The sequence below is a fragment of the Tetrahymena thermophila genome (genome assembly GCF_000189635.1).
Source record: "Tetrahymena thermophila SB210 genomic scaffold scf_8254371, whole genome shotgun sequence".
Lineage (NCBI taxonomy): Eukaryota > Ciliophora > Oligohymenophorea > Hymenostomatida > Tetrahymenidae > Tetrahymena > Tetrahymena thermophila.
The window spans coordinates 355,617-376,815 of NW_002476155.1; the positions used below are offsets into that span (position 1 = coordinate 355,617).

Genomic DNA, 21,199 nt, shown 5'->3' on the forward strand with positions numbered 1-21,199 from the left:
AATAATAAAAATAATATTTTTGTAGTATTTTGCTTCAAATTTCTCTATTAGAGAGGATATCTGCCTAATCATCGTCATAATCGGGAATACCAATGTTTGTAATTAATTTACGATAAACTTTAGAAAAATCATATTTTCCATTTACAAATAGTTCATATTCTTCAGCTGGTAATTATTCTTTGATTTTTACCATTTTATCATCAAGATTAGCTATTATACTTTCATCTGAGAAATCTATAGTTCCACGCACATCGGTTGCTTGTTCTATTTGCAATTTTCTCTAAATAGTAGAAATTGTCATTGAAGCAGACAATCTAACTTATTGTAATTTATTGTATTATCTCTGCTTATTTTCGTATTGGCTTTCTAAATTTGCAATTTTTTAAAGGTAATCTTCTTCAGATAAATCTTCTTGATTAGGTCCTTCTTCACTACTTTGTTCATTTCCATTTTGGTTCTGTCCTTAAGAATCTTATTCTTTTGCAACAGAAGAATAAGCTTTTTTCACAGTTTCTAAGTAGCTTTACTTATCTTCAAGTCTTTATTTTAAGTTTGAAATAACATCCTATCTTTAAAGGACTATAGCAGTAAGGTCATCTCTTTTTTCTCTAGCTGTTAATAGGAATTAGAATTTCTCAGAGCTTGAGTAGTTAGGGTCAGAAATATCTATGACTTATTTTAACTTTTAATATTATGCTTCAGCCTTTTCGAGCTATTCTAATATTTACTTTGAATTCTTTTCGAGTTAACTCTATTTATCTTTTTACTTTTTACGATTATCCTATCCTTTGAGATCAGATTTAAGTTTTTCTACTTACTCGATAGCACTTTACTCAATCATATTGTCTGTTTTAACGAACATCGAATCAAATTTTTCTTTGCTCTTAATTTATTTGTTTATCTAATTGATAAGAGTTTTCTGAGCATCCATCTTTTCCTAAAAGACAATAACGTACTCTTTGTTTAGCTTCTATAGCTAATTGCATTCTTCCTTAATTGATTTAATATCTTCTTGCTCCTGTTTAATTACTTTACGGAAGTTTGATAAAAGCATATTTAAATTTCTAATCCAATCTTCGTTTTACTATTTGTTGTCTTCACAAATTTTTAATATACTTTTTAATCTCTCTATCTGCATTAATCCAAGCAAATAGTTTTCTTCAGTCTCAGAAATATTTTTTTCAAGGTCCATTATCTATTTAAATTATCATAAGTATGAATGAATGAATTAATTAATTAACTAATCACATATAAAATTAAAATTTTTTACTCTTGTTTGAGCATCATCTACTTTCTCAGGATTTGTACCATATTTATGCTAAATATGTTCATGGACTTTTAGCTCTTTCAAGTTTTTAGCTAAACATTTATTTGTGTGGATCAAATGATCAAGTTCCTTTTTCATATCTAATGCCTATTACTCAAGTAAGTATAATTCCTTGTTTGAGTGAGTTGCTATATTTGACTTTAGTCTTGGGAGTATAGTAGATAAATTTTGTGAGTCTTAAATGCTAGAAATAGGATCAAAAAATCTGCTTTTATCTTTAAAAACTCTACTTTTTTCAAGAATTTTAGATGTATTTTGGAGATTATAGGTTTACGATTGATTCAAATTAATATTTTGAGCTCCAGCTCCAGTTGTGGTATTCGCGTGAGTAATCTCTAGCTCTCTATTTAAGGTATTTTAATTAAGATATTCATCAGTTATGTAGAAAGGAGACTATCCATTTGAATGTCTTAAATTTCTTTTCATTGCTATAGTTTAGGTACCTTCTTTACCATTAGGTTGTAAACTGCTCTATCCTACATTGATATTTTAACTGTTGCTTTGATTAAGAAGCGATTTAGTTTTTCTATTTGTATTTAATGAAGGAAGATTTTAATAACTCGCATTAGTCTTGATAAGGATGGAATCTCCACCACCAATAGGCTTAATCATAGATTGAGAATCGCTCATATTTTACTTTTTATACATCATCTATTTTTTCAATTTCGCCTCAATAGCAATCTTCAAAGCCTACTTAGTAAACTCTTTTTCTTTTTTTACACTCATATATTCAATAGGAGATGAAAAACATTCCTTTAGCTTAGCAGAGTAGTCACACTTTAAAGATAAGCATGCCCATGGGAATTATACCCAAAGCCATCTTTTATAGTAGTAATTTGTTGGCAATCTCTCCTTTAGATAGTAAGACTCTCTGAGCTGACTTAGAGTAATAATTTAAGGATGACATTTCTTCTTTTTCTTTGATTTATCTTTATCAATAAAGCTAGGCATACCACCATTTCTATTTTAATATTTAAAGTTGTAAAATGTAAAAAATTTCAGTTAATTTAATTTACTAATTTTCTGTTTTTAACTCCACATTTTCAGAATCTTCATCACCAGAACTAGATGACTCTTCATCTCCATCTTCGTTTTCATTTTCTTCAGTGTGATTTTGATTATTTTACTTCATTATTTCTTTAATTTGGTTTTCATAAAATTTTCTAAACTATTCACGTGAGCTAGGTATGTCAACATTCAGAGCTTCTATTTTTGAAAGAATCATAAATTTTTTTGGTTTCTTTTCTTTCTTTTAAATTTGTTGGTTATTTGAAGACTTTTAAGTTTCGCCATAAGGATCATCTTAATCACTTTTCTTTTTTAAAGTAGATTCTTTTTTATTTTTGTGTTTCATTCTTTCCTTTTTGTCAGCAATCTTTTCTTCAGGAGTACGCTAAAATTTATCAAGATCAATAGGTTTATCTCCTTCTTCAGCTTCTGTAGGTGTAAAAATTTGTAAACCTAGAAGCTCTCTCAATAAACCAATGTCATCTAACTCTTCATATGTTCCCTTTACTGGTGGGTGACGAAATTCAGGAGTAAAATATGTTTCGAAATCTGAAAATTCCTTTAAGAATCTTGAAATCTAAACAATAATTCTGAATACATCTTAACTGCTAGGATGATAATGCATTTCAAATCCTTCGATAGCTTTATTATATTCAATGACAGGATCAAAGCCTTATTCTTCTAAATTCTACCAATAGCGACAGAGGTCATATTTGTTATTTGGGTTAAAAAGTAACAAAAAGTTTTCTATTGCTGAAATGATTTCTTTTAGCTTGAAATGATCTTTGCTCATAAACAAGTGGTATGTTTGTTCCTCTAATTTACGAATAGAATTAGGTGTTATTTTACCCAAAATTTAGGCTATATCTTAATGCAACAGTCTAAGTTATGTTTGGTCTTATTTGAATTTCTCGTTTATTACCTTTTTGAGAGCATCATTATTCATTATCCACATACCTTTATAGCTTAATATAAAAACTTTAAAGCAAGCAAGGAAAAGCTTCCATTCATCTTCTGTTATCAAGGTAACTCCCATAATTTCTTCAATAGTCAAACCTTTTTATGTTAGAGTAAATACTCTAAGCAACTTAATAAATTTGTCTTTATTCATTAAAGAGTTAGAGTAAAAATCTAAAATAAATTCGATGAGCTAATTGAAATCTTTAACTTCAGCCAACTTATCATAATCCAATTTTTCAAATATTTTCTCAAAAGTTCCTTCAGGAATATCTTGCTAGGTGATGATATCATCTACAGGGTAAGGTAACAAAGAGCATAAAAATATCTTATAAAAACTTTAATTTTTGCACTTTTCATCAAAATGTTTCAGGAAATTTATGTGCTTCTCTTTAAGTGTGTCATTTATAAATAAAGGACGCTTAGAGTGTCTATCTATCATATTCTGCACTATGCTAACTTCAACAGGAATCTTCAAAATATCACATCCAATACTTTAAAAATATAATTAGCAATATGTACAAGATTAAACAATAAATATACCTTCTAAAATAAGAATTGGCTTATGAGCTCTTATCACAAGTGACAATTAATTTAATATGTTCAGGGAAAAACTTTGGTAACCAAAATGCTACATTTGCTTCCTTGTTATATTATTAATCTATGAACTGATCAATACCTTCTATGATTATAATAACTTTATCGTAATTAACCTTTTCTCCATATTTAAGTTGCTTCTCTAATTTATCACTGCAGTGATTTAGCCAATACGAAAAATATTTTCTTAGCTTTTCTTCTAACAATTCAACTTTTTGTTAGATATCTAAGGCTTCCTTTAATTTTATTAATAAATCAAGAATTAATTCAAAATAATTTTTTTGATAAAAAATCAATAAAAAGTAGGAGAGTTTTATTTAATATTTTACTATAACTCTTTTTGTTTTATTTTTGTATAATAAGATTTATTAATTTAATTCATAATTTTGTAACTACAAATGCAATTTTAAAATGATTTCTAAATATTTTTTAATAATGAATAACAGTAAGTTATCCTTAACTTAGCTTTAAAAAACTCAACTTAAACTAATATATTTATTTATAATAATTTACACGGAGCTTATTGAGGATTCTATAAATTGCAAAGAAGTAATTAGCATTGTTACCTCCCGATGAAGCAAAATGTGAAAGAATTATATCTGGATATCTCTATTATATTTTTAAAAAAATAGTAAATTGACATGAAAATAAAAAATAAATTGCTTAGATATATTTTTCATATTAAAATCATTTATTTTAAATAAATCTAGGATTATGAATTTCATAATTAAGAAATAAACGTTTTAAATAAATATATGTTTCAGTAAAGCAAGACCTAAAAAGTAGATTTATAGGGAAAAGCTATTTAAACAAATTTACCTTTTTCTTTTTAGTTTCATGATATTCCATCCATTTCACAAGGAGAGTTTTTTTGCCTACACCTTCATCTGCCTCTATCACATATGGTTTATTTTCTTCCTATGAATTCAAAGGTCTATCAAGCCACTCCTCTATTTTTAAAAAATACTTTTCTAAGCCTACAGCAGAAGAGTTTTTATAGATCTAAATGACAACATCAGAGGAATCAATGTAGTTTGAATACTCCTGCTCTGAGTATTTATCATTTAATGCACTGCTATTATTATTTTTAACTATTGAATTATTTTGAAGTTAAGTCTAGGTTTGCATAGATAACATTTCTACTTAATTGATTATCTTAAATAAATGATATTTATTTTTCTATTTATTTTTGTTTTGTTTCTTGCTTATTTAAGTTAACTAAAGTAATAAACAAACAAGATAGTTTCTTTTTATTATTTAATTATAATGCCTTGAATGTTGTTTCAAAATAAATAAATAGGAATTTCACTTATAAAATAAGAAGTACAGCAACAGCAAGCAGACTGACAGACAGAATGGCAGCTTTATTAAAAACACATAAAACTTTTCATTTAATCAATATTAAAATTTTTAATTTCACACTTTTAAACTAAATACTATCATTAAGCTTTTTATTACTCTTTAAAAGCTAATAATTTGCGCCTGATACTTAAAAAATATCAATTTTATTCAAATGAAAATTGAAATCTATTCGTTTCATATTCAACTTTTAATTCCAAATAATTATTTTGCTTTTCGTTTGAAACTCATCTTTAAAAATTCTATTTTAAATAATTAACTCCAAAATAAAGCTTGAAATAAAAGCATAAATTAATTTGGTATTTATAGTTTAGAATTGGTTTTTATATATTTAGTAAATAATTTAAATTACTTTTAATTTGAATAATTAAATATTTAAAATTTTAATTATTATTTATAAAAGTAGAAATCGATTTAAAAATAACTATTAAAGTTTAATAAAAATAAAAACAATTATAAATCTCAAGTTAAATAACGCCTTTGAAAAATTGTTTAAAAAAGCTGTACAAATATAAAAAATAAAATGACTAGTTTAATAAAGCTAAAGAATATAAATGAATTCTTAATTTATTGACTTCTTATTTTATAACTAAAACCTTTTTAATCTAGTATATATCCATGAATCTACCTTCCACTAAATATTAAACTCACATTACCACTTCACTTTTAAAAATTAAAATATATTTTAATTTAATTTTTTAATTTTTGATAAATTAATTAATTGATTGATTGATCTAATTATATATATCTTTAAATTCTTTCAAAATATGCTTTTTTTAACTTAAAATGAATAATAAATAAATAAATAATTACTCTAGATTCCTTATCAGCGTTATATTCTCACCTTTTAATAATATTCTTCCAATTTCTCTTTTTTAGTTAGTCTTGCAATCACTATATTTTAAATAATCATATATAAATACATAGGTTTATCAAATTATGCTTGATGCTTTTTTGGTAGCCGCTAAAATTTTATAATCATCAAATGATATGTTGAAAAAAAAAATTTATTACACTTCTGAAGTTTCATCAAGAACCATATTCATATATTCATCAAAACCCTTTATTTATAAAAAACAATTATTATTTTTCATTTATCTATAAAAAAATGTATCTGTTTACTATAATCTTTCCTTCAAGCTTAATCTCAGTATTTTCAAATAACCATATTTGAACACGAACCTATTTCTACAAGAAACCAAAGATGGTAGTCTTTATTTATAAAATAATTTAAATTTATCATCATATTTTATTATCATAAGAGCATAAGCTCAATTCTATCTAAAAAATATATTACTAATGGATTTGTGATAGTCTTAGTTTGCTTTTTACTCATTTGTTTAGTATTGGCTTTAAATAATCAGTCCTATATGCTTTTAATATAATTTATCTTTTTTATTTCACTTATAAAAAGATATACAAGTAAATATATCTATCTTTCAAATATATAGATTAATTGTCAAATTTCTATTATGCATAGAGAAGAGATAATTTAATTTATTGATTTGTAGTCATTCATTTATTTTACAGCTAAATAAATAATCAAATAATAAATAATATATTTTAATTTTACATTGATTTTAATGCAAAATAAATATTAATTTTCATATTAATCTAAAATAAAATTTTTTCTGTTTTTAAAATATTCTTCTATTATTATAATTAATTTGCAATTTAATAGTAAAAATGTATAAGTTAAACATTCTTTCATAAATCATTTTATTATATTTTATACATTTTTAAATGCAGAACACATATATAGTTAGACAGATTATTTTTCAAAATACTAAATTATTTTTTTTTTATTTATTTACATTTATATTTATAACTCAGTTGTTTTAATCATTAAAATTTATATGCATCATAATTTAATTTTATATTTGTATTTTTATATTAAGGTTGAGTAGGTTCATAACTACTGTTGTATCTTTATCTTTAGACTTCACCTGGCTATAATAGATTATTGCTACTACTCTTGGTAGTTGCGAAGCCAGTAGCTGGACCTGATGCTGCTGCAGTTGTTGTTGCTGCTGAGGAATAATCATATATACTGATTGGAGATCTCTTTTCAGATTCTTGTGCAAAATTTTAGGGTTTCATTTTGTAATCACTATTTAAATTAGCTGTAAAAGGGCTGTTAATTTCATTGTTTTTATTAGCATCACTATTTGGAGTTTATATGTTAGTTTATATGTTAATTGGATTGCTATTGTAATTATTTGTGCTAACGTTACTGTAAGTAGGATTACTTGCATTAGACTAAGGGTTATTTATAGTGTTGACTATGCTTCCATTATTAGGAGTTGTAAAGGCACTGTTAAAATCATTTATAATGTAATTTGATAAAAAGTGCTTGTTTCCTCCTTAATCTAGTATGCTGCTTTTGTTACTGATGAATGGCTAATTCTATTCTTTATCCTTTTATAAAATGAATTTTTTAATAAAAGCAATTAAGAGGTACAAAAAATTACTGCATTTATAAAGGAATTTTAGTTTTCTTTCCTTAAAAATGAATAAGGGCTCAAAGAATTATGAGATTTTGATTCATTAATTACTTCTTCATACTTGCTTTTCAAGTGCTTAACTTCACTGAGATTTTCATCTATTTACATACTTTTGACTCTAATGCTTTCTTCCACATTCTTTAATTATTCCTTATAATAATTAACTTGTCTTCGCCTTTTCGAAATTAAACATAAAAATTTTAAAAACATTTTTAAACTTTTAATTTTAATTTTACAGTTCGTCGTTCTCAAGTAACCAACGATCATAGTATTCAGTTTTTATAAGGTTTTCAGCTTCTGCTTACTTAAGCTTTTCTCTCAGTTTCTCGTTTTCTGCTTTAACTTCTTCGGAAATGCTCTTTTAGCCTACTTATTCATTTTTTCTTTTCTCAATTAACTTATACAGTTCTGTAACTTCTTTCTCTCTATTTTTCAAATCTTCCTCATATTTTACTAACTAATTTTATAAAGATGCTTTTTAATGCGTTTCTTTCAACAAGTTTTCTTCTAAAGTTTAAATTTTTTGATTAAGCTCGCCATTAACTCCTCCATATATGGGTTGAGTTGAGTTAGATTTCTAGATAATTTAAAATTAAATATTTTATTTATTTATTAAATTTAGATTTTCAATTTATTTACTTTCCAATTTTCAATCATATTTAAACGTTCTACTCCTTAAGCAGCTAAAATTTTATTTTCTTGAGTTAATCTAATAACTTCCTACTCCAATTCATTTACTTAGCTCTTTAGCTTAAGGATATGTGTTTCAAGAGAGGTTTTTTCAGCATTGTGCTCTATTAAAAGATCATCTATGTCTTAGTAATCTCTTTTGTTTTACTCTATGGCATTTTATGCATCTATTAATTTACTATTTAGCTCATTTTCCATATCCCTATATTTTTGTTGCAATCTTTAAAGCTCATTTTACTTGTATTCAAGATCTTAACTTAGACGTTTCTTTTCTTGTTCATTATAAGCAATTGTATTATTCAGCTGATTAATTTATTATCTCAACAAATCAATTTCTTTTTTTAGATTATCATTCTCCTACTAAAGTTTCTTTTTTTCTTCTTCACTCTTTTTAAGTTCTTAGTCTTATTTTTATTGGTGAGAAGTGTGCTTTTTAGATTCCTCCATAGAATTTTAAAGAACTTATATAATTTAATCACTTTGCTTCAAAGCATTAGTCAGTTCATTATTGTCTCTTTCCAAATTTTTTATTTTTAAATCACTATCAAATTTATCTGCATTTAATATTTTGATTTAATTCTCCAAATTCTCCTTTTCTTTCTTAACCAAATCTTCATTTTATTAAATCTTAGATTTCTTAACCTTTTTATTTTAGTAATACCAATTTAATTTATTTTCTAAAAAAAAATTTTAAGTAAAATTTACCTATTCATTTAAACTCATTTCTGACTGAAGTTCTCTATTTTTCTCCTATTATTAAATTTTAAATAATTTCAAACAAATGTATTTATTAATATAAAATACCATCTCTATCTAAAGTTGATTCCTAACTGAATTAAGCTATGATAATAGTTACTCCTTTTCTTTTATGTTCTGAGCCATTAAATTTCTTTCAAGTTATTCCTATTATTTTAATTGATGAAACAAAAATTTAATATAATTTTAATTAAATAATTTAAGTTAATTTACGAGCTGTTTGTTTATTTCCTACTGTTGATTCTTTGCAAGTTGATCTAATTCAAAAGCAAGCTTTGTGTTATCCTCTAAGAGTTTCTGTTGTTAGAAAATTAATAAATTATATGATGAAAAAATTTCTTAAAATTTACCTATTAGTAATTTTTCAGATCAAATATTTGCTTTTATAAAGTTTAGATTTCTTATGTTTTGTCGCTATCCCTAATTAACGATTGGTATTGCTGTGTTAAATCATCTACTTTCTGTCTGTTTTTTGCTTCTAAGTCATTCAACTTATCATTCAATAACTTAATTGTTGATTCCTTTAGAGCTATTTCATTATTTTTTTGAGAAATTTAGTTCTATAGATCTTTTATTTACCTTTGTGAGTCCTAATTTAAATATTCTTATTCTTCTAGTTCCTTAATTTTCTATTCTTATGATTATGCAACTATAGTTAACTATTAATTAACACCTTGTAAACGTATTTATTCAGCCTCATATTTATTAATTTGTATCTTAAGCTCAGAAATCGCATTTTGCAACTGGCCATTTTCCTTTATAATTTTCTCATTTACTCTCATAGTATCATTTGTTTGTGTTTGAATAGCAGTTTATAACTTATCTAATTCATCACTATACATTTTCATCTTATTACCTTATTCAAATAATTCCTTCTCAAGTTATTTGATGCGATTGCTTTGATTTCCTATTTTCTCCATTAAGATGATATTTTCATTTTTGGTATTTTAAATTTCTTTATTTTTCAACTCAGAAAGATTTTACAAAGCCTGAACTTCTTAATTCTTTTATGAAATGAGTTAATTCATTTTATCTAATTCTCCTGCAAGTACAAGGCAATGCTATTCAATTTCTTTAAATTTTTGATTATTTTCCTAATTACTTTTCAGACTATCATTTATTTTTTAAAGCAACTGAACTTATTCTTCTAATTGAGCATTATTCTATTTGAGAGTTTAAACCTCTTAATTTTTCTTTTTTAACTAATCATTAAGATAATCTATCTGCTGCCCAATATTAGCCATTTCTTGCAACCTTTATGCAAGTTCTATATTTTATTTTTAAAGTTCTGCGTTTCTACTAGTCATTTCATTAAGCTTTTAGCCTAAGTCTCCATTTTGCTAAGCAATTACTTATTTAAGCTTATTAATCTCTAAATCTCTCTACTAAAGCAGTTATTATATTTATTCTTAATTTTTTTTTTCTAATTCTAATAGCTTGTAAAGATTCTATTGATCAATTTCTTCATTAACTCCTTTCTACATCTTAGATACTTTTAATTCCTCTACTTGTTGCTAGAGTATATATAAGTCATTTCTTAAACTCTTAACTTCTTATTCATGCTCTTGCTAAATTGCCTTTCTCTCATGCTTCAAATTCATAACCTAAATTTAAAATAAATAAAATATCAACTTTTAACTCAATAAATTTTTTAATTTTATTATTAATTATATCAAATTTTTTATGTAAACTTTTATCCATCTTTCTTTTGATTATTATTTATTATTTTAACACATTCAATTCCTGATGCACTTTTATGTTTATTTCATAATTAAATAATAATTTACTTCTGATTCGAGATATCTTATCTAAGTGGAGTCATCATTTAGGTTTGCTTATTGCTAAGGAGTTTCATCATGGGTTTAACTAACACATGAGAAAAATCCGCTATTGTTATTTTTGTTTTTAGAGTGCTTAACTCTTTCTTGTTCTTGCTGAGGCTAGGATTAATATTTACTGCTACTAACATAGCGAGATTAACGCTTTTCTTGTTCAAACTGTTGCTCTAAGTTGTCCACTCTTTCTAATAATTAGCTCATGTTATTATTAATAGAATCTAAATTTTCATTGTTAGTAGGTAATTGACTATTATTCGTATTATAGTAAGCGCTCTATCCATTGTTACTAGGTGTGCTTTGTTGATTATTATTTCTTAGAGGAGTTCTTGAAGGAGTAACCTATCTAGACTTAGAAATAGGACTCTTTGATGCTGTTACAGGAGGATTGCTTTAGTAAGTCATATAGGAAGAGTTATTGTTAGGATTGCTTTGCTAGGGAGTTATATTTGCAAAGTAGTATATTTACTAAGAAGGATCTACCTTAGGTTTCATTAAATGAATTGATGCAGGTTAATCATATTGAATTTTTCTAACTGGATTCGAACTAGGAATATTTTTATTCTCTTAGTACTAGGAACGAGTTAACTGCTTATTTGACTGAAGAATAGGAGAATAGCTACCTAATTGTGAATGATTCATCTAAAAAGCTATTGTGTATATTTAAACCAAATTTAACCTAAATCTAATTCAATTTTTTATATATTTTTTATTTGTTTCAGAATAAATCTTTCTTATAATTCAAACTAAAATGATTGATTTATTCTGATTTTTTTCTATCCAAAATATATGCTGTTAAGCAAGGACTTAGCATAAATGAATACAAAAAAAAGTATAATATAATTATTTCTTTGTATTTTTTTAAATAATATAAATCTTGCTTAAGTAGAAATATAAACAAGCAAATCATTTATTTATTCATATATTTGAAAAAATTTATACCAGTTAGTTAGCTGTTCATCCATTTGATAACAGCTACTATTTTCTATGATTAATATATTTATCTATTTATATTTTACTTTTTTAAGTTTAATATATATTTAAAATATACCAATATATTTCTTAAAACTTATTTATTCGAATAAAGTTTTGTAAAATGTTTTCATAAATTCATAAAAAATTATTTCATTTAGTAAAAATAATAATTTTTTTAAAATTCATCAATATTTTTATTAAAAAAAATTTTAAGAATATTTATCAGATATTTATTTAATAATTTGGATTATTAATTCAATTAGATAGCTTTAGAAAAATTAGTCCTTTATTAAAATTTACTTAAATGTTTAACCAAATAATTTATTTTTTTAATTTTATTTTATAAATTAAAATTTAATTCTACCTATTTATTTCTTAACTTTATAAAAATAAATTTCCTGATTTTTATATCACTAAATAAATAAATTATTTATATCATTTTAACACTATTCAAAGAATATGTTGTTTGAAAATTAAGTTTGATGAAAATTAAAAGTTACTAAATTATCAAAAAAAAAACTTGTTATCTTTTAATAATATATTTTTAGTTAACAATTTGTTAATTATTCGAAATTATTTTATAATTCGGTGATTTATTCCCGAAAAAATTTGTGAAATGCGTGAATATTATCTTCTAGTAAAAAAAACTAATAATATAAATTTTAAGTTTATCATTATACTAAAATATATTATTAAAATTTTTGAGATACGAATAACTCTTATATCAATCTACTACCTAAGAATTCAATTTTATTTATAAAATATTTTGAAAAAATTTTAACTCATATTGAAAAGTAATTTTATTTAATTAAAATTGGAGGGATTATTATCTTGAAATACTTTTTAAATAGATATTCTTAGCATGATTTTTATAATTAGTTTTTGTAATTTAAAAAAGAACAAGTTAATACTAAAATGAAATTTTAGATGGCTTTTTTCTAATGAAAATAATAATAAAATCAATCTACAAATTTCAATTTACCATAGTTAGAATAATAATATTTGTAAATTAACAAAAATTGTACATAAATATTGGTTATTGTTGATTGATTGACTTGCATTTAAGCTTGATATTTAGTTTTGAAAAAAAAAATATGTAAGCTATTTAAAAATGTAAACTGGATTTTTCTTTTCTTTCTTTCTTTGTTTAAAATATAAAAAATAAATTTCTTTATTTTTTCTCGAATTATTTATTGAATCATCATATAGCTTCCTAAAAAAGTAATGACATAAATTAACTAAGGTATGTTATTATTTAAATTCTTTTACAAATTATTTAACATTTAATTCTATATTAAAGAATTAAATTGTGGAAAATAAAAAGATAATCTTAGAATTATTCACTTTTTTTCACCTAATCTAAACATTTATTGATATTTATATTTTATTAATCAAACAAGAAAAATTGTTAACTTATTGTTCATGAGAAAATATACAATTACTTTATTATTAGCTTTGCTTGCATCTATTTCATGTTTAAGCATAGTTCCCAACTGCACTGAATACAATGCAGATGATTCATGTAAAACTTGCAGAGGAGGTTTCTACTTAAAGGATGGTACTTGCCATGCTTAATGCTTAGCCAATGGTGAATGCTCTATCCCTAACTGTACTGAATATAATGATGATAATACTTGTAAGACTTGCAGAGGAGGTTTCTACTTAAAGGATGGTACTTGTCATGCTTAATGTTTAACTAATGGTGAATGCTCTATCCCTAACTGTACTGAATATAATGGTGATAATACTTGTAAGACTTGCAGAGGAGGTTTCTATTTAAAGGACGGTACTTGCCATGCTTAATGCTTAGCCAATGGTGAATGCTCTATCGCTAACTGTACTGAATACAATGCTGATAATACTTGTAAGACTTGCAGAGGAGGTTTCTATTTAAAGGACGGTACTTGCCATGCTTAATGCTTAGCCAATGGTGAATGCTCTATCGCTAACTGTACTGAATACAATGCTGATAATACTTGTAAGACTTGTAGAGGAGGTTTCTACTTAAAGGATGGTACTTGTCATGCTTAATGTTTAACTAATGGTGAATGCTCTATCCCTAACTGTACTGAATATAATGGTGATAATACTTGTAAGACTTGCAGAGGAGGTTTCTATTTAAAGGACGGTACTTGCCATGCTTAATGCTTAGCCAATGGTGAATGCTCTATCGCTAACTGTACTGAATACAATGCTGATAATACTTGTAAGACTTGTAGAGGAGGTTTCTACTTAAAGGATGGTACTTGTCATGCTTAATGTTTAACTAATGGTGAATGCTCTATCCCTAACTGTACTGAATATAATGCTGATAATACTTGTAAGACTTGTAGAGGAGGTTTCTACTTAAAGGATGGTACTTGCCATGCTTAATGCTTAGCCAATGGTGAATGCTCTATCCCTAACTGTACTGAATATAATGATGATAATACTTGTAAGACTTGCAGAGGAGGTTTCTACTTAAAGGATGGTACTTGTCATGCTTAATGTTTAACTAATGGTGAATGCTCTATCCCTAACTGTACTGAATATAATGCTGATAATACTTGTAAGACTTGCAGAGGAGGTTTCTATTTAAAGGACGGTACTTGCCATGCTTAATGCTTAGCCAATGGTGAATGCTCTATCGCTAACTGTACTGAATACAATGCTGATAATACTTGTAAGACTTGTAGAGGAGGTTTCTACTTAAAGGATGGTACTTGCCATGCTTAATGTTTAGCTAATAGTGAATGTGATATTCCTAACTGCAGTGAACACAATGCTGATGGCACTTGTAAAATTTGCAGAGGAGGTTATTATTTAAAAAATGGTACTTGCCATTAATAGTGTTTAAGAAAATCTGATAATTGTTTAGTAAAATAAACATCAAAAGAGAATAAATGCATAAAATGCAATAAAGGATTTGTTTTAAATGAAAATGGGTTATGTGAAGAATAAGATTTTATAGTTTCTATTTTGAAGAAATTATAAATTTAATTTAGTTGAATATTGATCTATCTATCTAAATCAATCTAAATTATAAAATAAAATATTGATTGGTGACTGACTATATATTTAAATTTATAAAAGAAAAAATGTTATTAAAGAAAATTTATATTTTTATACAGAAGCTAGGAAACAAAAAATTTGATTTATTAAAAAATTTCTTTTGTTAATAAACTTATTAATTGATTTAATATCTAATTTATCATCCATTATTTCGTGTTTTTTTGTAAATCTATATCACATTACTCATATATACTCAAAAAGAAATTTTCAATTAATTAAATTGAATTTTAAAAAAAATATTAATTTATGAGTAAATTATTTTTTATTTATTTTCTAAACAAATGTAAATACAAAGAAAGTATGCCTTATAAAAATATATATGGATAAGAATCTAAGAGTGAGTAATAATAAATCAATTAAACTGTGAAAATTATTAATTAGATTTTTGGAGGTATGTTAAATTAGAAAAGTGTTATTCAATAGTGCTATTGTTACTAATATTATTTCCAATATAATTGCTACTTGGAATAGTATTTGAACTTTTAAAAATTGGATTTAAGGTATTTGCTGATTAAAAATTTTATTCTATAAGTTCATTATCATGCAGTTCGAGGCTATTTCCACTAGCTGATTAATATTGAATTTAACTTTTAACATCATTATATGATAAATTTTTATTTTATTTTAAGCCGTTATTTGTAACATTTTAAAAACTGCCAAAAAGATAAGAGTCTTCAAGTATGCCATTTAAAGGCATTTATTATTTTTAAAATTGATTTAATTATTGTTAATTTGGCTACAATTATTAACAGCTTTACTGAATTTATTAATAATTGTCAAAAACAGCTTATTATTATATATTGCTTGGGGTTTAATCTATTTCAGACATAGAAATCAATTAATACTATGATTTTTATTATGGTTATTGACTAAAAGGGAATATATTTTATGATGTTTTAATTTAGTTCAAGGATGAGATTTAGCTTGTGTTATAGTTATTAAGTGTATCTAGCTCAAGTAAATCATCCACAGTTAAAATTTTATTTTATTATACACTTTACTCTTTGTTATGGAAAATAGTATTGTTATTATTACTTAAATATTATTACTGTGCTTATTATTGGTAGCACATATTGTTTTGCTAAAAGTTATTTGAATGAACTTAATAAGGATTTACTTAAGAGGATTACTGCATCAAGTTATATTATTATATCATAAATTATATGAAATTGGGATTCTCTGTAATGAATTTATTTATTTCATCTACTTTTTCTTATTTTTGTTAAGGCTATTAAGTTTAATTGTTTTGAAGTTGATTTTCTGTAAAGAAATTATTTTTCTTATTTGACAATTGTTAATTATCAACAATTTGAGCCTTATTCTGAGCTAAATTTATTTTAATAGTATCTAGATTACTTTATCTGCTTTGCTAAAATTGTTGATCATCCATCGATGTTTCAGATTGATTAACAAATGAAAACATTGATTTTTTATTATTAGAATTTAATCCATTGTTAGCCTAGTTATTTGGTGTTTTGCAAGGAAATAATATTGAATTTTTCATGCTTTATTATTGACTTTGGTTGACAGAAGAATTCTTAGAAGTTTAATTTCCATTATTTGACATATATTTGTATTACATCTGTCTATTTAGCTTGATAAAATTTTAATTAGTAGAAGCTAAGGTTGATGGATTCTTTTCTCTAAAAAAGCTATTTGTACATTTCATACTAACATACTAACCATTTTACATTTAGGAGTTATTTTGGCAGCTACTTGTACTGTTTTGATTTAAATTCATCATCATATTCTGTTATTGAGGTGTTAATAAAGATATATTTTTAAGTCCACTTATCATATTTATGTTTTGCAAATCTTAGTTTTAATTTATACTATCTTCTTCCTCTTCGATGTTGATAGTGATTTTAGGTTTCTTTGATAGAGATCTATTACTTGATTTTGATTACTTATTTGCAGACAAACTAATTTTAGAAGTACTATTATTTTGATCAATTTAGCTTTCATAGCTTGATTTAATAGTTGATTTTGAGTTTTTCAAGTGTTTTTTTATTGATGCTACTGATGTTGGAGCATAATTTTAAGAATCTAGATATTATTGATTAGAATGCTATTAAATTGGTATATTTTAGTCACACTATTTTTGTTAATTTTCTAATTTATGCTTAGAACTAGAAAGTTGTTTTAAATATGATGATTTTGAATTATTAGTGTGATTAAGTTACTATTAAGTATAATTCTTAGCTTTTTCAGACTCCTTAGCCTAATTCTTAGAAATAGTGGCAATATGATTTTGGCTTACCAGAGGTTTAGAAGGAGTGTAGAATTAAAATTAAAGATTTTCAATGAAATTTGTTGATTTTGTGTGCATTTGAATGTTATTTTTAACCAAATTATTTTATTCTTCTTCGAATTTTTCATTATTCTAAAATTGCTAAAGAGCAATCTAAGTTTTATTTAAGTGAGCTTAAGAGTCACTTTTTTGTAAAGGATTTTAAGTCCTTTTTAAAATAGGTGAGATAGTTCTATTTTGATTCTTTTTAGAATAGCTATGCTTGATTACAGTAGTTTGAGTACGCTGTAAACTATTTGAATTTAAATTTTCCTCGAAGTTTTATATCTGAGATTTAGGATTTATAATAGATTTTATTTTACTTTAGACATTTGCATACAATGTACCATTATGATTACTGCTATTTCTCTTCATTATGCTTTCTCTCTAGGCTTCTAAAGATTTTTACTAAATAAAAGGAAATTTTAGCTTAAAAATAAATTTAAAAACATAATTCATACCTCTCTTTACTCTTCTTCAATTTTTTTCATTTTTTACTGCAAGACTTAAATATTTTACCTCCTATTTGCATCGCTAAATAATTTATTGACCAAATTTGCTTCCTAATCTTTAGATAATTTCCCTTAAATTTAAATATAAATTTATGAAATTTAATTTGTAAAAATGATAATTAATTTTTACCTCTTGAAATATTCTATTTATTTGATTCTTCAATAGATTTTTTGCTTTTCATTTCTTTTTATTTTATTTGTTCTTACTGAATTGCTCTCCTCCTCTCAAAATCCTAATTAAGTCTAAACAAAGTGCTTGTGCTTTTACTGCTAAGCTTAGTATTGCTCATGCTTCTAGCATAAGTATTCAATTCTTCATTCTCGTTGGAGTCAATATTATTTGTAAAAAATTTATTCAATTATTAAACTTCTTTTGAGATTTATGATTTGGCTCTTCTAATAAGTTAAAAAATTTAATGATATTTAATTTAAAAAGAGCAAAAAAGAATACTCGTTATTGGATTCCACACTTTCTTTAGAAGACATTCTGCTGCTTCTTCTTCTATTTAAAATTTTAGCATAATCTTAGGCATTTGAGAGAGATATACTTCTTTACTAATTCCCTTTTTGTAAATTAGCATGGCTTAAGCTCTTAATAATCTATCCTTTCTAGTTAGAATTATTTTATTTTTAAAAATGTGCATTTCCTTCAATATTTTAATTATTCTGTTCGTTATAAGCAAACAACTTATTTAAGGATAAGACTTGCTTAGTATTTGGTTAATCCTAAAATTTATTATTATCAGGGTCAGATTAGTCGTCAATATTGATTTTTTCGTAGTTATCGTTTTAATCTATTTTTAAATTATTAAAATTAAAACAAGAAAAATTAAATATTTTTAAAAGGAAATTGCAAGTTCTTAAATTATTTTTTACATAAAACAATAGTTTGATTTGAAGATGGGGTTTTATTTCCACTTTTTGAATGAACTATAGAACAATTTTATTGAGAATTTGATTTACTTCCTGCTGTATGAGATCCTATAGTGGTGGAAGAATTGGTTTTTTTGAGGGAGTCTAAAATATTAGAGAACTGAATTTAGATTTTAGAATTAGAATCTTTTATATTTTATTTGTTTATATTGTTTGAAGAGTAATTTTAGACATTTATCGGAGATGGAGGAGGAAGTGTACTTAAGATCTACTTTTCAAGTTAAATTGGGGTAGGAGGCTTTAGCATACTTTGAGGAGCATTTTAATCGTTTGCATTTAGTTAATCATATTTTAGCTTACTTTAAAAAGCTCTTTCAAGGAGCAATTATAAAGAATCAGTTTAATGATCAATAGATTCTGAATTGGCTAAATTATATCTGTTAAAAATATCAGAACAATCAGTAGCATCAGAAATAGTGTTAAGTTTAACAATATTTGAAACATCCCTTTAGTTAAAGTGTTTGTTATCTGTAGAATTTATATTATACAAGTCATTATTTTTTCCAGAAATATTGCATTTCATTTATAACTACTCAAGAGACATATAGTTCTTTTTTAAGTTAGGTTTCATTTTTATTTACTTATCAGATACTTAACTGACACAAGGTTAAGGAGTTTTTGCAGCAATCAGAATTTCTTAAGCAGTTAAATCAGTATTATTGCTCAAAATATTGTCTTTTGAATTACATTTTAAGCTTTAATAATTTAGATATGTTTCTTACCTGTATTAAAAATAGTTAAATGATTTAAATAATGTTTGATATATTAATATTTTTTTTTCTTAAATGCCCAAATTTTATCGTTAATTTGTAAAGACTGTAAATAAATAGAAAATAAATTTCATTGTAATATTTTTAAGATGATTTTCTTTCTAATTTGATAACATTTTAAAATGAATAAAATACAAATTTAAGAATTACCCAGTTTTTATATTTTCAGGATCCATGTTATTTACTTGCTATTCTAAAAGCTCAAACTCAAGAAGATCATCTCCTTTATTTACTTTAGTATTAGAGCTTCTGTTAAGAGAATCACTATTATCATCTCCTTAATAATGGCGCTGTTAAGGAGGAGTTATTTGTTAGTAGCATTGCTTATTAGAAGGACTAGCTTATCTGTTTGACTTTAAATTTAAAAATTAAATATTTAAAAAGACATTTTTCATGATATAGTTAGTATTTAGTTTTAAAATATTTTTCTATTAAATATTTACTAAGTGAATAGAGTTAGTTGAATCTGATCGAAGTTCATGGCAAACTTGTGCGTTCTAGTTAACCAATTATTGGGTTTAATGATCATTGATTAATGAGTTGCTAAATATCTGCAATTAGTTTTATTAGCTGAAATTTTAATTGTCTTGACTTTCATTACTTATATTGCTACATTATATAACTTATATAAAGTTATCTGTAGTTGAATTAAATTTAGGTTTCAGATTATCATACTAAAGACATACTCCTTAAATATCTGGTCTTTCTAAAATCTAACTACTCATCGAGTTCAATACTATTGACGATTAACACTCTTTGGTTTTATATTATTGTTCTTAATAAGTAACTCTCAACCTATTTCAATGTTTAACTTTTTCCCTTGCTTGCTTGTAATATTTTAGTAGGATCTATCAATATTTTTACAAGTTTGTAATTATATGCAAATTCTTTATTTTTCTTCTATTTAATTGTTACTTGAAAATATGAAAATTATAATACTTGAATTATATGTAAACCAAAGTATTAATAATAATCAAATTTACATTAAACAAAATAATATTTGTACTAAAGTAATACATGTACAATTACTGAATAATATTGATTACTACATTCTTCAAATTAGTTATCATAGTTGTTAGCCTTATCTCCATACAATTTTATAAATTAATTTTTATCTGATTGTAATTGTCTTGCCTTTAATTTTAAAAATATCCTCTCTTTAAAGATATATTTGTAACACTTTAAATTACTTAACTTGATTTGATATTTTGCTTAACCAAATTTTTTTCAGTAGATTTATCCAGCTAAAACTTGCCAAATACTATTTTTTGCAATATTGACCATTAAAATTTCTAATATGAATTTGATTAGCTAAATATTTCTTAAATTATTGATTAATAAAAAGCAATCAATCTAATATATTTGCACACATTTGTTTTCAAATTTTAATTTATAATTAAATAATTGTGGCTAAAATCAAAAGCTTTTTTTTTCTCACCTTACTACCATAAATACTTTAATAAATATGCAAATAATTTCAACCATATAAATTATTTTCTTAAATTTTATTTTCTGACTATTTAAGTAAGCTAATTTATGAAAAAATTAAATGATTATGTATATAAAATAATATTTATATATTTTAAATTCCAACAATAGTTTATTGTATCAAGAAATCCAAAGCTTACAATTAGT

The 21,199-nt window shown here is 24.5% G+C and overlaps 5 protein-coding genes across 5 annotated transcripts; 1 reads left to right on the forward strand and 4 right to left on the reverse strand. All coding sequences in view use genetic code 6, as the record gives it.

Moving 5' to 3' along the window:
* Positions 1-34: 34 nt before the first annotated feature.
* On the reverse strand, positions 35-5,026 carry TTHERM_00467950 (Sm protein; the record flags this gene model as incomplete). The annotated part of the gene is made up of 6 exons (XM_001025090.2): positions 35-1,195; positions 1,271-2,288; positions 2,344-3,786; positions 3,836-4,125; positions 4,403-4,498; positions 4,709-5,026. 6 exons carry the CDS (start codon positions 5,024-5,026, stop codon positions 35-37), a joined length of 4,326 nt encoding a protein of 1,441 aa, XP_001025090.2.
* An 869-nt stretch (positions 5,027-5,895) lies between these two features.
* Positions 5,896-6,584, reverse strand: TTHERM_00467959 (small nuclear ribonucleoprotein; the record flags this gene model as incomplete). Its single annotated transcript, XM_001470998.2, has 5 exons — positions 5,896-5,911; positions 6,062-6,142; positions 6,263-6,309; positions 6,371-6,460; positions 6,546-6,584. 5 exons carry the CDS (start codon positions 6,582-6,584, stop codon positions 5,896-5,898), a joined length of 273 nt encoding a protein of 90 aa, XP_001471048.2.
* Positions 6,585-7,090: 506 nt separating this feature from the next.
* Positions 7,091-11,675, reverse strand: TTHERM_00467960 (hypothetical protein; the record flags this gene model as incomplete). The annotated part of the gene is made up of 9 exons (XM_001025091.3): positions 7,091-7,666; positions 7,720-7,927; positions 7,989-8,329; positions 8,392-9,084; positions 9,148-9,192; positions 9,247-9,345; positions 9,412-9,495; positions 9,549-10,802; positions 10,986-11,675. 9 exons carry the CDS (start codon positions 11,673-11,675, stop codon positions 7,091-7,093), a joined length of 3,990 nt encoding a protein of 1,329 aa, XP_001025091.3.
* Positions 11,676-13,430: 1,755 nt separating this feature from the next.
* Positions 13,431-14,996, forward strand: TTHERM_00467970 (hypothetical protein; the record flags this gene model as incomplete). The annotated part of the gene is made up of 1 exon (XM_001025092.3): positions 13,431-14,996. One exon carries the CDS (start codon positions 13,431-13,433, stop codon positions 14,994-14,996), a length of 1,566 nt encoding a protein of 521 aa, XP_001025092.1.
* Positions 14,997-15,411: 415 nt separating this feature from the next.
* TTHERM_00467980 (hypothetical protein) lies at positions 15,412-20,289 on the reverse strand (the record flags this gene model as incomplete). The annotated part of the gene is made up of 7 exons (XM_001025093.2): positions 15,412-17,757; positions 17,811-17,932; positions 17,992-18,257; positions 18,313-18,655; positions 18,738-19,516; positions 19,715-19,917; positions 20,008-20,289. The coding sequence occupies 7 exons, from the start codon at positions 20,287-20,289 to the stop codon at positions 15,412-15,414; spliced, it is 4,341 nt and encodes a 1,446-aa protein (XP_001025093.2).
* Positions 20,290-21,199: the final 910 nt, after the last annotated feature.